General features: G+C 38.8%; 2 protein-coding genes across 2 annotated transcripts; both read right to left on the reverse strand.

Annotated features, from left to right (window-relative positions):
- Window positions 1–776: 776 nt before the first annotated feature.
- On the reverse strand, window positions 777–6,800 carry LOC117505120 (leucine rich adaptor protein 1-like). Its single transcript, XM_034164649.1, has 2 exons — window positions 6,423–6,800; window positions 777–4,622 (listed from the first exon to the last, which is right to left on the reverse strand). The coding sequence occupies exons 1-2, from the start codon at window positions 6,747–6,749 to the stop codon at window positions 4,233–4,235; spliced, it is 717 nt and encodes a 238-aa protein (XP_034020540.1). The 5' UTR covers window positions 6,750–6,800; the 3' UTR covers window positions 777–4,232.
- A 577-nt stretch (window positions 6,801–7,377) lies between these two features.
- On the reverse strand, window positions 7,378–15,335 carry LOC117505119 (5,6-dihydroxyindole-2-carboxylic acid oxidase-like). The gene is made up of 7 exons (XM_034164648.1): window positions 14,764–15,335; window positions 12,281–12,603; window positions 9,820–10,024; window positions 9,542–9,709; window positions 9,280–9,459; window positions 7,975–8,121; window positions 7,378–7,887 (listed from the first exon to the last, which is right to left on the reverse strand). The coding sequence occupies exons 1-7, from the start codon at window positions 15,116–15,118 to the stop codon at window positions 7,700–7,702; spliced, it is 1,566 nt and encodes a 521-aa protein (XP_034020539.1). The 5' UTR covers window positions 15,119–15,335; the 3' UTR covers window positions 7,378–7,699.
- Window positions 15,336–15,545: the final 210 nt, after the last annotated feature.

A 15,545-nucleotide genomic window follows, 5' to 3' on the forward strand; every position in this document is an offset into this window, starting at 1 on the left:
AATCACACACAACAGATTGGTGACACGTGTTTTCAAATGTGACCATAGGGGGTGTTGCTGAAACTGTAATGCAGTAGTTGCAGGACAAAAGCTTCAACAAAAGCTTAGCCAATGAGCACATGACAGATTAGAGTATAATAGTGGTCTCACTGCTTCATAAGTGAAAAACATGCACACATCTTGAAGTGCTTTCTAGTTAAAAAGCGGAGGAGGATAATTTAAACTGCAGAATTCCACAAAAGACTTAATGTTCAAAATCCTGTTTTCAGTCTCAGTATCTGATGTCAGCAGAATTCATGATAGCCACCAGGAACCAGAATGTGGTGAAATTCACAAACAGGAAGTTCTCAACCCTACCCATGTTCCCACATTTTCTAAATTTGCTTTAATATCTGGTAAGAAGGGTGGTTGTTTTTCATTTTCATAAATATTTTGTGCAATTGTGAATTTTATGTGTGAATTAACATCATTCTTTAAAATGCATTTTTGCACTTTTACAACAAATTCTGTGCCACCCATGACTAAATAAGTGTGGTCCCACTCAACCCCACCAAGAAAGAAATCTCCAGAGCCGCCCTTGTTGAAGTGATGTGTTGCTCATTCTTAGTGGAAGCGACTCAAATGGTCCGATTTTAAATCCAACAAAAATGCAAAACGCTATCATGTCGCTTTTTTATCTTCCTACAACAATGTGGTTTCCAAATACCACCAAATGCTTCACAGTTGTAACATGGTGTCGGTGTTTCTCACAAAAAAGTACACAAAGGGAGCAGAAGAACAATCACAATATATTATTTCATTTCCACCAAAAAATAATCCATCAGTAAAAACTCTTTGAAAAGAAGGCAGCATATAATACAAATGTCACACAAACCATGTGGTATTTAAAGATGCAAAAAGTGTATGTAACACAACAGATAAATCTTGTTAAAAGTTTACATTTCAACAACAAAGACGTCGCTTTGAGGCCAGAAAGCAAACATGTGCACCACACGTGGCGTTAATGAGCTAGTTGGCCTCGGGTCGAAGTTATCTTTAAGACGATCAAACCTCTTTGGTTTTCAGTCAAGCATCTGCGCTTTAAATGCACAACTTATAATTAAAGCTACATATTATAAATTCAACCACAATTAAGGAACTCCTGTCAGTTGAAGCAGTGATCAACAACAACAACAACAACAAAAAATTTGGTATAGAAGTGAGCTGCAACATTTTTCCACTTATTTGTTCTTTTGTGTTGATCAGAGACTGTTTCTGACCAAGTAAAGGCAAAATTTGTCTTATTAAGATGAAAGAGTTGTAGTTTAGCTACTGTTGCTTCATTCGGGCACAAGAGTCGTAAACTACAGGCAAAAAAAAATATGAATTTGCATGTGTAGTAGTATTTTGGTAGTATTTTGCTACCTGGATTAAATACTAAAAACTGTGTAGATAGATTAACTGGCACTAGTAGGGACATTAAAAAGGGGCAATATTTCCATGAAGCCAAAAGGTAACAGCATTGTGGGAATTTTCAGACTTCCAAGTCTGGAACATAGCAGTATTTATAGACATTGTTAACTTGGCATGTATTCAAGAAAATGATAACCACCGGTAATGCTAAATACAGATTATGTAAACCCTGGTTAACATTACCAGCGGCATCAACCACAAAGCTGACTCTTGGTTGCATAGCCATTACTGTTAGCCACGTGTGGCTTTAACGGCACATAGCATCACTGCCAAATGCCTGTATTAAACGTAGCTAGCATTGATAATAACAACTAGATCTGCAAGCAACTATTAAGAGTCCAAGCAGGGACCACAGAGAAGCCTTGTAACAGCCTTAGGCAAGATTTAAAAGAATTCTGGAGGATGTTGGAGCTATGAAATTCATAAAAATATGCTTTGCAGCACCATCCACTGGCGTAGTGCCACCGAATTTGGGATTGTGGTTCCAACAGAGGCCACCTAGACACATGTCAAATTTTATGCCATTCTGTTATTCCATTAATGAGATAACCCATCATATATTAAATAGCTGTGCACATAGTCATTTTGACACCTTTCTGTGTAAAAAAATTCAGAGACTAATTCATGTCGGCCTATTCTGCATATTTCGGAATTTTGCAAAAAAAAGTATCAAGACACAAATGGGCGTGGCCTATGCCAGTGGAAAGAGTTTAATCCACTGATCACAAAAGTATAAAGGCTTCAGATGTGTGACGGACTGATCAGAAGTTATTAGAAATTACTTTTTTCAAAGTGGTTTTATTATTTATAGCACCACCTAGCAATTTTTAGTGGCCAATTTTTTTTTTTTTTAATATGCACTTTGTTCTGTGATCTACACACCATAAACAGTATTCCATTTGAAGCTGGCACATTTGGCAGCATTTGGTCTATCCATTAACGACAGCACACTGAGTTCTTTCGGCTGTTCTAAAGTGAATTTAAAAAGTTGATTTTTTTTTTAAGAAGTGATTTATCTTCGATTTATCTTTGGTCTGACAGTAAAACAGCACCTTGTATGATTCTCAGGGAAAATCTACATGAAAGCAATCTGTGCCTTTTGAACTTCAAAGGAAATATGCTTTACAATGCCATGTTGTGGCGTAGTCCCACCACATTTGGCACTGCGACTAACGGAGGCCATACGTATACCTGATTCATTGCATGCTGTTCCGTGATTCCATTAATGGGAAAATGCATCATGAAATAAAGAGCATCATACATGATCAAACAAGCCATGAAAATTGCAAACACAGCAACAAATTTTAAGGTTTCCGGTTTATTATATTAATCTCTAATTATTGAGATTTGCAAGCTAGAGAGTGCTTGGCCACCAATTTGGCTTTTCTATGCTAAAAATCCAGAGACAAGTTCATTCTGGCTGATTTTGCATATTTCGAAATATTGCAAAAAATAAATAAATAAATAAAAACACCCGCAAATGGGCGTGGCCTACACGGTTAAAACAAGCTCACTCCACCAATCGCAACTATGAGGTTTTCCTGTGGTTGACCCCATGGATCAAACGTTTTTAACATCAAAAATGCATTAATTATAGTGCCACCAGCTATTTTTTATATATGGCGAGTTTTTCCTGACATCTACCAACCCCGTAAATTTCACATTTCAACTCCACCTGGTTTATGCTGCCCAATCAGTTTTTGTGCAGAGAAAATAAATAAATAAATAAATAAAAAAAATTTTAATCAGCACAAAAACAATTGGGTTCTTTGCTTTGCAGGTGCTCGGACCCTAATAATAAATTTGAATATAATATGGTTAGCTATTTCTGTGGTTAGCATTTTCTTAAACATAATCTGTCAAAGGTCAGCTACACTATGTCAATGCAACACTGTCCAAAACAAAAATGACAGCCACAGTAACATATATTAAACAAAATGTTAACTGCAGTTGAAGCTAACAAGCAATGACACGAATATACTAACTACAATTCTGCTACTGTCAGGTAGCTTAGGTAGCATAGGTAGCTTCAATTGCAGACAATGTGAATGAAAATGTTAAATGTTGGCTTTAAATGTGGTTAGCGTCTTCTGGAGTTAGCGTTTAGCACAAACCTGTTCATATTAAATGCCATTAGCATCTTATGCAGTCGGTGTTTTCTTTAACATACCCTCCACACTGAAATACTGTTGTGATGATTAAGAAAAAAAAAAACATTGTTACACTAACATATATTAAAGAAAATATTAACCACAGCTGACACTAACCATAGCTTATGCTAACCGTGGTTAACATTACTCCAAGTTAGCATTAACCATGATGCTATTAACTTTACATTGCCATAATATTTAATTAGAGCCTGTCATCTGTCAGATGTGCTACGTTGAGATAACGTCTAACATCGGAATATTGTTTTTGTTTTCAAATGGTAACTGTGCACAAGTTACATCAGCACCACTCATTTTAAACCAAAGTGAACTTTGTCTTAACAATAAGAATTTGCCCTTAAAGCCACAGCACATTGCCAAGTTCTAAGTTTAACCACAGAAAAAACTGGCCTTATGAACAGATTAACTTTTTCATTTTTTACAAACAGTGTGCCATCTATATGATGCCAGAAAACAAGGAAATGTGGGGGAAATGTGAAGTGAAAGGAACATTTCTACGCTTTAACAACTCCATAGTTTCCTGAAGCAGTTGCAGTGATGCAAAGCAGGATGTGTTTTGCTGTTTGAATGTTCTGGTGATGGAAAGCTGTCGTGTTCGTGTTTTGGGTATCATTATCCAAAGCAGTAGTATTCATCCGATTCCACCCTGAGTTTCAAAGGCGATTTGCTGAAAGAGTCGTCATTGATCGCCGTTTTCTCCACAAAAAAGTTGAGATCCGTTGGCGAAAGGTCACCTGACTGGTCTTCTGCTAGCGTATCCAAGTAACTACCAACAGACAGACCGTCGAGCCCGTCACTGTTCCCGTCATTCAAGCTGTTGAAGCTGCCTCGCAACGACGCACCATCCTGGCTGTCTGATAGGCTGTACAAGCTGCTCGTCAGGCTGCCTTCTTGACTGGCCACTCCTCCTTTGTCTTCTATTACCCAACGGATGGACTCTATGCCTTCGTTGATGGATATCAGCTGCTGCATCAACTTCACATCAATGGCTCGTAGATGTGCCTGGAGAAACAACGTCCACATTAGTGCCCGTCACAGTGGCGTCACCATTATGTAGAGTCTGTCAAGGCCTTGAAAAATATCTAAAGTATGCCATAAATATTTGGGAACACAAGAAAATAAACTATTGGTGGCATTCCAGAACATCAGGAGCCTTTTTGTTGAGACGCTGAAGCCAATTTAATGATGTGACACCGGAAAAGGATGTTTCATTCTGAATGATGCAAACACTACAGCCATTGATTTCACTTCCTGCCAGGACAACCACGCCATTGATTGGCAAGAGGCGTGGAATCATTCCAACGGACTGTCCGCTGGGAAATGGGTCACAAACACCGGGTCAGCATGGAATGGTTAATGGACAGCCGCAAAAAGTCAATTTGCATTAATGCAGCTGGTTCAGTGGCTGTTTTTGTGGTGGGTTCAGATCCAGAAAGTTAGTCAGTCCATTCATTAGTCAGCTCAAAGAAAAGTTTAACTGAGAGAGATGTTTCACTGTTGAGTAATTAACCATTTGTCCATCTGTCCCTAATTCCACACAGGCCCTTAGCTCAGTTTCCATAAACTTGGCATATAGATGAATCCTGAGTATAGACCTGCCCTTGAAAGGTCAAGATCAATGTGGTCAAATGTTGTATTTACTCTCCAATGTCCACTAAACTTGGACCACGTACTCTAAAGTATGTAGATAGGTAGGTTTAGGAATCGACAAGGCAAGCTAAAGCTTACTCATGGTCAGTCATTGGGGTCAAGGTCAGCCAATTATCAAAGGAGATACACATTTGTAGGTGGGCTGTGGAATTGATCGGATAAAAATTTAAGTTTTTCACTCTGATTTGCACCAAATATTTGTCTCTGCTGATGAAGCATAACTGGAACTGTAGCAATATTGATTTTCCATCACAGATTTATACCATATTAAACTGTATTTATGTGAAATAAATGTTGGAATTGTTGGAAACTGCTCTCAATCTTCAAACATTCAATTTGCATTCTGTAAATTACAACAGCAAGTTTTACAAGAGTTTAAATTAGTTTTGTAAAACAACAACTGCAGTTATGCAAGTGAGCATTGTTTGAATCATTATGAGATGTTTCATTTGTTTTACTTATTCCTTTGGTTTAAAAATAAAAGACCAGCGACATGATGATCCCGTCTTCAACTTGGTCAACTTTATCATCTTCTCAGGACTCTTAAGAATAATCTGGTCTAAACAGGAGGGGGCACTGCTGAGTCTTAGAGTCAAACAATATTTATTACACTATTTTAAATCTATTGCATAGGTTTCTTCACAAAAATAAAATAAGTTATAGAAAAACCCCCCTGCAAATAAAGTACCCAACCATAGACTTTGACTGTGTTCACAATTCTGGCCAAAGTGACAAGATTTTGATTTTGTTTTGACTGTCCACAATGTTGGTCTTACACATTTTATAATTCTATGAATTCTATGAGATTTGAATCACTGAGGAACACAGATGCAAATAGCAAACATTGCCAAAAAAAACTTTGCATTACCTATAAAAAAAGAAAAAAAAAAGGAAAAAAAAAAAGTGTCACATGGAGAAAAATAACTGATTTTAGTAATCCAGCAAAGAGAACGTCAATGTTCCAAAATAAGGCGTGAGACCAATTAAAAAATAAATGTCAGGTCATTTCAGTCAGTAATGTGAACGTAGCTGAGACAGACTGCACATATTGACAGTAAATAAATGACAAGTCTTCAAACTGCATTTCGTTAAATAGAGAAGCAGATTCAACATTTCTTAAAATTATACATTTAAATCATAAAAAGTACTCACCATTTCTTGTTTCAGAAACTGCATTTTGCTCTCCAGCCTTTTCAAATCCGCAGAACTCGCACAAAATTTACAGCTGCTTAAATGTGGCGCTGCTGGTTTCTGCTCGTGCTGAAGAGACCGAATCAGACTCTCAGGCACTTTACGACCCAACTTCGTCTCCAAATCCTTCAAACTGGGAAAAAGTGCGTCCGCATCCATGACGGAGACAGTTTCAGAGAGACAGCAATCCGGCTGAGTGTACAGAAGGACACAGGAGCTCAGGGAACCAAGCGGCGCTGCGTAATGACCGTGCGCTCTGCGTAAAAACCCTCCCACCCGGAGCTTCATGTGAAACCAGACACCACGCAGGTGAGGCTCACAGACAAAAAAAAAAAAAAAACTTCCTGCACACAAGAGACAAACAGTTTAACCCACGGTGAGGGTTCAATTAGAAAGACACAACATATATTTTTGGGAGGATTTGGGTTTTTACGCAAAAAATGTCAACATACATGAAAAAAAATGTTGAATAATCCAAAATGTGGATAGACTGTGCGCTCTGGAAATGTAATATGCAAGATAAAGGATGAAAAAAAAATGCATTCAGATGCAATTCATAAAAGAGAAATATATTTAGAACATTTAAAAGAAAAAGCACATCTTTGAAGGGAAGTGAGAACACAGCAGCATGCGCTGAACTATTGCTCCCCCTTGTGGTTACATTGAAGATATGACAGACATTTTATTTCCATCTCACTCAAGTGTACAGTCAGAAAAAAAACCCTCCACAAAGCATGGCTCAGAATCAGAAATGTGTTTTTTAAGTCTTGCACAAAACGTACAGGCAAAACCTCTGAGCGTAGATTTGACATAAATTGCATTCTGGTCTTTTGACAGGAAACAATCATTTCAAAGAGAAAATTCACCATTGATTTTGGCACCACCTGGTGGCACAATTACCACACAAGACTTGTTTGCTTCAAAGAGTTGGTTTATTCGGACACATTTTTGCTCAAGTGTGAAATGGACAAAATTTACGTGACAAAAAAGTGTACATTTGTAAAGTTTAAGAAAAAAGACTTCCTTCTTTCTTTTTTAAGTGGGACAAGAATGTTGCCGGAATTAGTTATTTTATTTTTTTTTTTACTTTTAAACATCTACATACAGTATATCTGCTCATAAAATGCAAATGAATTCCAGAGAATAAAGGTTCCCAGAACTGGACCCTGTTGCATGCTCCGGTTGTTTTGCTCTTTCAGTGTAAATGCAAAGAATAAAACACGATGGCGAGGCTGAGTTCAGACGGCGGATTGGTTTTTAACATCGTCGTACCGCTGGTACTGATCCACGAGCAGCGGCTGTTGGCCGTCCGCTGTGCGGGATCTGCCGCGCACAGCGCAGGAAGTGACAGAGAATATGATGGCAACCACAATTAAGGCAGCAACTAATGTCATGGTGATGATTTCAGTCAGAGTGAAAGGTTGACCTGGGAATGGTAAAGTTAACCATTATTATCACTTGCATTCACTCAAAGTCAATGACTGCGGCAGAATATGATGGAATAAATTCATACCAGGCCATTCAACCTCGTAGGAGTAGCCGAGGTTGTCAGGGGCAACCAAAAACATCTCAGCATTAGTCACCGGTGGCCAGAAAGGCACCATGTTGTGGCCTCGGTTGTGGCCGATGGGGGCGGTTGCTTCAGGATACACACTCAGATCTGTGGGTGAGGGCATTTGAGATTAACCTACTAGCAAACATCAAATTATCAAGCAAACAGGAGTATTCACAGTGTGATTGCAGGATAGGTTAATTTTTCGCAACGTTTAATACAGACATGGACGGAACCTTCCATTCACACTCGACGTTCATGTTCGTTTTGCCAAAGCTAACTGATGCCGACAAAACAGCAATACCAGAAATCAGGGGATTGTAATTCCACCAAAGTTCACACTAGACATGTTAAATTAAAAGACACGAAAAAGAGCGTTAATAATTGCAGAATAATTTGCCCGGAGTTTAAGATGTTGTCATAACATTTAGTAGTTGCACAGACCATGTCCATCGACACTGCTGCCTACGGATTTTCCCTATTTTTATTTTTTGGCGGTATTATGACTTTTTCAACCATTGCCATGTTTGATGTTGTCACAAACTTTCACAAGGATCTGCAGTGCCCTCTAGTGGATGTTTTGGTTCACATCCATGTCAACATAAAGGTTGCATGGAAGTAGGTCAGCGGTGACTGTTACACTGTTAGAAATGCATGGAGAGATTTATGTATGTAAATGTTGCCGATTGGTTGATTTTACAGCTGCAGTCAAGTGTCAGGTTTAAATCGTGAAAAAAAAAAATAACCAAACAGATAGAGGTATCCAATGGTTAAATGATACGAAATGCCAATGAATTTCTGCACACAGAAAAACAAGGCAATTACTTTCATTTGCAATAATATGGTCCACCCCGTAAGAATTAACATGCCAAGATAGGCTAAGCCATGCTAAGCTAGGCTAACGATGAAAACAATTCCCACCCAGAGATCTTTATTAACATGTACAACTGCCCCGATCAGTGACTTAAAATTGTAAGGGCGAACAACTGCACAACCTTCTCAAAACGTCGATCAAGACATCTGCCCCGCCGCTGCCATCAACAAAACATCAAATAGCGACACCACTTTCCTGGTAAAAGTACCTGTTGATACTTTCTGCATTTGCACACATACTTTTCCAACATTTCAGAGCAAACATTGAAATGATCAGGTCAAGATTGAAGCAAAGCTTCAATTTTGTCCAATCATGTCACCTGTCAACCCATCAGGGCCAAACTGCCATCATAGGTTGTTGCTTTTGCAGAACTGGATGTAGACGATCAGTACCTGGACTGTGTCTCCTCAACCACTCGTCAAAGATGGCATCAGTGAAGGTGTGGAGCAGGACAAAGATGGGGTCATTGGGTGAGACGTGAATCTGTCCCCCAGTCCCATTCAGGAACAGGTGAGCCAGGTTGTGGAGGTTCCTCAACACAGGGTCATAGCTCCCCTGGGGGGCACTGTAGCCTGACAATACAAAAACAGTCCAATTTACATTCTGTACCGCTCACAAAGAGACATATCCTTTGTGACCTAGGCAGAAGCGCACCTTCAACTGTGTTTCGGAAGCTTTCGGAGGAGGTAGAGAAGTAGGGCGGCGTGTCGAAAGTGTTCACTTGCAGACAGTCCGCCACATCTTGGGGCTCAGGAAGTCGCTGGACCATTGGCCTGTTGACGTTTCCTGCAGGATTCCGTCTGATTGGGGAGGTCTCTGTACCTGAGAGTACACAATGGACAAGAGGAGATGCAACAGTTGACATTTCTCTTCGCTAAGAGAATAAATATGATTCCTGCATCAGTGAAGTTTTGACAACATGGGGGCCTTACTGTTGCAGACAGTTCCCAGTGTGTCGTAGACGTCTACGCTCTCACATACGACCCTCCACTGGGAGAAAACAGAGTTGGAGCTGATGGAATTCATGTCAAAGGTGCTCCTGGCTCCCATCAGATCATCTGTACAAATGTCACATGTGCTTCCACCTATGGCAAAGTTCCAGTAGGGCAGGGCAAAGGACGGGTCTTGCAACATGTCCTGTCATTAAAAAATAAACACAAAGACAAACCCAGTTATATAGCAAGTCAACTTTAACATTGACATGACACTCGTGGGGGTGGACTGGATGCTTGGAGTCATCAATTCCATCACGAGGGGACACTAAAGACGAATCAGAGTTCATTGTATCCACCAGCATCAATGCTACAACTGCCACAGAATAAAATACAAAGAGTGGCTGTTGCAATTTAAACTGGTGTCTTATATTCTATACACAAACAAGAACATTTTCCTGAGATTTTAAGTTTTTTCAAGTGTGAAGTTTGCTGCTCTTTAAGCTGGAGATTGTTACACAGAGATGACACTTCATTACGTCCGACTGAATCAAAGAAAATACCAAGTGTGGTTAGCATTAGCATATGCAGTGCAGCAACTGAGCGTCTGAACAGTTAGCATTAGCAATTGTGAGCGTGACTGGCATATGCTAACCACTAGCAGGTAAAGACTGGGAGCATTAAATCCAATGCCCCATTTGCAATCACAGGCGCTCACATTAGCTCACTGCTAATGTGAGCGCTTATGCTAATGCTAAATATGCTTAGCAGTTTCTTTAATACAGCCAAATGTGTCATGTGTTTGTGTTCAGTACAAACAGCATATTTGGAAATCCAAGAAATCCTGTAAGACATTCATCTCAGTCTCCTTTCAATTTTATTTTTAATTTTGATTTAATTAATGATTTTTTTCAGCTCAATTATATTCCCTGTTTGGAGACATATTTGTCAGCATTATTATCGTCATCATCATCATCATCATCATCACTAATACTACTACTGCTGCTACTACTACGACTAGCACTATCATTATTACTGTAATCATTATTACTATTATATTAATTTGTATTATCATCATCATTACTACTACTACTACTGCTGCTAGTACTATGACTAGTACTATTATCATTATTACTGTAATCATTATTATTACTATTATATTAATTTGTATTATCATTACTATCATCACCATTATCATTATTATTATCATCATCACCATTATCATCGTCATTATTATCTTCATTATTATTACTATTATTATTATTGTTTAAGTTATGTTGTATCATTGAGTTTTCATTATTGTAGAAAAAAGCAAAAAAATAATGGCATTCAAAAAGCAGAAAATCATAGTTGTAATTTATAATGTCAAAAAACAACTTTTTTCTGGATTTTATAATTATTTGCATTATTATTATCATCACCATCATTACTACAACTACTATCATTGTTATAATCATGATTACTATTATCATTTGGATTATTATTATTACCATCACCATTATTATTATTAAAATTATGTTCTATTAGTTACTTTTCATTATTGCAGAAAAAAATTGCATTCAGAAAGTAGAAAACCATAGCTGTAATTTATAAATGTAGAAAAACATAATATATACATACATACATATACATACATATATATACATACATACATACATATATACATACATACATATATACATACATACACATACATACATACATATATACATACATACATATATACATACATACACATACATACATACATATACATATTTCCCAGATGACTTATTTGCATGAAGAGAAATAAAATATCTGAAAAATGTCACTATCCATGAAATGAAATTAATTAAAAAATATCCTACAGCCTGACGAACAGCTGCATTTAAATCATTAAACCAATCACTAAAATATAAACGAGGGATGTATTTTAGTGTAAAAATGAAAAGTTTTTTTGTCAGGGTGATATGAAAACATTTTCATTCTCACTGTAAACAGTGGTGGAACACTCAAAACGGCTATGAAATAATAAAAATTTGCATACACAAATGCCTAATTTTGCAGCCGATTTGTATTTTGGTTATGGAGCCTATTAGCAGCTCAACACACAGGAATTCAATGTGGAAAAAACAAACTAACAACCTGCACCCTTCCAAATGATGGTAATTCCTCAGTGTGCTACAGAAGATATTTAGCAGTACTATCTTGTGTTTGTTTTGTGCATGAAAAGCAGCGGTGGGTTTTTCCACATTGTGTGTGTGTTTACTCAGACTGGAAATTGCATCTCCATAATTTCCTCTCATACAACTTGGGAAATGCAGCCAAAACAAACAAGCACGTGCAACAAGGGCTGGATGAAAGATGGTTATTACGCAGCGGAAATGCAAAGAACGTTGGAGATTATCCTCCGGGAATAAACCTGAAATAAATCAATTACACTCCCGTGGTGTGCAGGAAATAAGAAATAGCACTTCCTCACCTGCATGTCGCGCTCCAGCTGCAGCAGGTGGAAGCGGTGCCAAGTAAGGAACCCGGGTCCTTCGTGGGAGAAGTCCACTCCCCCAAAGCTGGCCTGCCCCGCCCCCAGATAGGTCTTGCTGACAGAGTAATAGTGAGACCACACAAAGTAGTTGTAGATGGTGATGTTCTCGAACCGAGTCGCGTTTCCGTCTGGGCTGAAGATGTCCGCATAGTGCCGCGTGGCGATCACTAAATCGGGGTGCACCGTGCGCTTGGCCTGGTCGAGCGCATTCACAAAGGCGTGCCTCTCAACCGCGCTGAGCTGGATCACATTTCTCCGCACTGGAGGAAAACATGGGATTATCTTAACTAGTCATGCAGTAAATACAGAAAATATGCAAAAAAAAAAAAGGTAATTAAATTACGTTAAAGTTTGTGACTATTTTACATTAAACAGCTTCTTCATATGTTCAACTCCATATTTCCATTGTTTATTTATTTATTTTAGTTTAGAAGGTACTGCGACTTATACTCCAGTGCGATTTACACATAAAAAAAAAAAAAATCATGTTTGTTATTATTACTGTTCAATCCAATCTCACACCAGTTTGTGTCAGCATCAAGAAAAGTGATTTAATCTAATAGTTTGCCAGACCGTCATGAAATGTGTCACATTTTCATCATATCACAAGAAATAATTGGCAGTGTCACGAAATTTGGGGTGACCCTGGGGGGGTAGGGGTGGGGTTAAAAGTACTGAACTAAACGACACATTTCGTGACAATATGACAAAAGCATGAGACTGGGCTGAATTATAATTATTATTACAGCAGTGTTCAGAATAACAGTAGTGCTATGTGACTAAAAAGATTAATCCAGGTTTTGAGTATATTTCTTATTGTTACATGGGAAACAAGGTACCAGTAGATTCAGTAGATTCTCACAAATCCAACAAGACCAAGCATTCATGATATGCACACTCTTAAGGCTATGAAATTGGGCTATTAGTAAAAAAAAAAAAAAAAAGTAGAAAAGGGGGTGTTCACAATAACAGTAGCATCTGCTGTTGACGCTACAAACTCAAAACTGTTATGTTCAAACTGCTTTTTAGCAATCCTGTGAATCACTAAACTAGTATTTAGTTGTATAACCACAGTTTTTCATGATTTCTTCACATCTGCGATGCATTAATTTTGTTGGTCTGGAACCAAGATTTTGCTCGTTTACTAGTGTTCTTGGGGTCATTGTCTTGTTGAAACACCCATTTCAAGGGCATGTCCTCTTCAGCATAAGGCAACATGACCTCTTCAAGTATTTGACTTTGATTTTGAAACTGATCCATGATACCTGGTATGCGATATATAGGCCCAACACCATAGTAGGAGAAACATGCCCATATCATGATGCTTGCACCACCATGCTTCACTGTCTTCACTGTGAACTGTGGCTTGAATTCAGAGTTTGGGGGTTGTCTCACAAACTGTCTGCGGCCCTTGGACCCAAAAAGAACAATTTTACTCTCATCAGTCCACAAATATTCCTCCATTTCTCTTTAGGCCAGTTGATGTGTTCTTTGGCAAATTGTAACCTCTTCTGCACATGTCTTATTAAACAGAGGGACTTTTCGGGGGATTCTTGTAAATAAATTAGCTTCACACAGACGTCTTCTAACTGTCACAGCACTTACAGGTAACTCCAGACTGTCTTTGATCATCCTGGAGCTGATCAATGGGTGAACCTTTGCCATTCTGGTTATCCTTCTATCCATTTTGATGGTTGTTTTCCGTTTTCTTCCACGCGTCTCTGTTTTTTTTTTTGTCCATATTAAAGCACTGGAGATCATTGTAGATGAACAGCCTATAATTTTTTTGCACCTGCATATAAGTTTTCCCCTCTCCAATCAACTTTTTAATCAAACTACGCTGTTCTTCTGAACAATGTCTTGAACGTCCCATTTTCCTCAGGCTTTCAAAGAGAAAGGTGCTGGCTTCATCCTTAAATAGGGGACACCTGATTCAAACCTGTTTGTTCCACAAAATTGACGAACTCACTGACTGAATGCCACACTACTATTATTGTGAACACCCCCTTTTCTACTTTTTTTTTTTACTAATAGCCTAATTTCATAGCCTTAAGAGTGTGCATATCATGAATGCTTGGTCTTGTTGGATTTGTGAGAATCTACTGGTACCTTGTTTCCCATGTAACAATAAGAAATATACTCAAAACCTGGATGAATCTTTTAAGTCACATAGCACTACTATTCTGAACACTACTGTATTATTAATTACATAGTGTTTCCCAGCAATCAATATAGTAACCAAAGTAGCTCCAATAATAAAAGAATAAATGCCAATAATAAACGTACACTGCAACATTGTACAAGAATCTGAAATTATAGAGCTGATAACACGGAAAAAGGTGAGATTTATACTCTGGCGTGAATTATATTCCAGAAAATATAGTGCAATTCCCCAGACTCCCTATAGGAGGCGCACTTACCCACATATGTTCGCTGGTCACAGCGGGCTCCTGTCCATCCGTGTCTGCAGCGACCACAATTATAACCGCCGAAGTTTCCGTTACAGCGGCAAGTGCGACTGAAGAAGCGGATTGGCCATCGTTCGCGATCATCCCGCCCATCGTGCGGGTACTGAGGCCCATGTGGTTGTGCGTCTGCCAAAATGTCTGTGCACTGTCCGCGTCCTTCGCTAGCGCCACATGAGTCGTTAACCAGGCCAAAAGGTGAGGGGCAGCACTGTCTGCTCCTCAGTCCCTCAGGGGTCACGCACTCTCGAGGGAACTGAGTGCTCACAGCCACTGCGCCCACAAGCACCAAAATGCAGCATCGCCACATCTCCACAAGAGCTTGATGAGTCGTACTTTTGGTCACTGCGCAGCTTCCAAAATGAGACCAGTCCTCCAAATCTCACACTAAACCTGACTCATGAATGTCCCATTTCAGCACATCCTCAAAGAAATACTCTATCAACAATTGGCTCCCCTCGTCCAGGCCCCTTTACCCCCAAACCTTTGGTGCTTCAAGTATAAATACCGGATTAGTGCGTGACTACCAGGATTTTCTGACTCCCACATGATCATATTTCCTCCTGGGGCCAGAGGGAAAAACAAGTCTAGTCAAGTACAGTCTTTTTGTTGCAATTTGCTGCATGAATGTGGCATTCGTGTTTAATTTTAAAAACAACTCAGTGCTGGAATGAGTTTTTGTGGCTTTGCAGGTCCCAACTTAATGACTAATTTACACCCTGATAACTATCAGTAAT

Source organism: Thalassophryne amazonica, chromosome 23, assembly GCF_902500255.1.
Source record: "Thalassophryne amazonica chromosome 23, fThaAma1.1, whole genome shotgun sequence".
NCBI lineage: Eukaryota > Metazoa > Chordata > Actinopteri > Batrachoidiformes > Batrachoididae > Thalassophryne > Thalassophryne amazonica.

Coding starts and splice junctions, on each gene's coding strand:
- LOC117505119 (XM_034164648.1), bottom strand. CDS start 15,118: ATGTGGCGATGCTGCATTTTGGTGCTTGTGGGCGCAGTGGCTGTGAGC. Junction 12,604..14,763: donor TGACCAGCGAACATATGTGG/GTAAGTGCGCCT, acceptor GTTTTCCTCCAG/TGCGGAGAAATGTGATCCAG. Junction 8,122..9,279: donor GTTGAGGAGACACAGTCCAG/GTACTGATCGTC, acceptor CCTCACCCACAG/ATCTGAGTGTGTATCCTGAA.
- LOC117505120 (XM_034164649.1), bottom strand. CDS start 6,749: ATGAAGCTCCGGGTGGGAGGGTTTTTACGCAGAGCGCACGGTCATTAC. Junction 4,623..6,422: donor AGTTTCTGAAACAAGAAATG/GTGAGTACTTTT, acceptor TTGTTTCTCCAG/GCACATCTACGAGCCATTGA.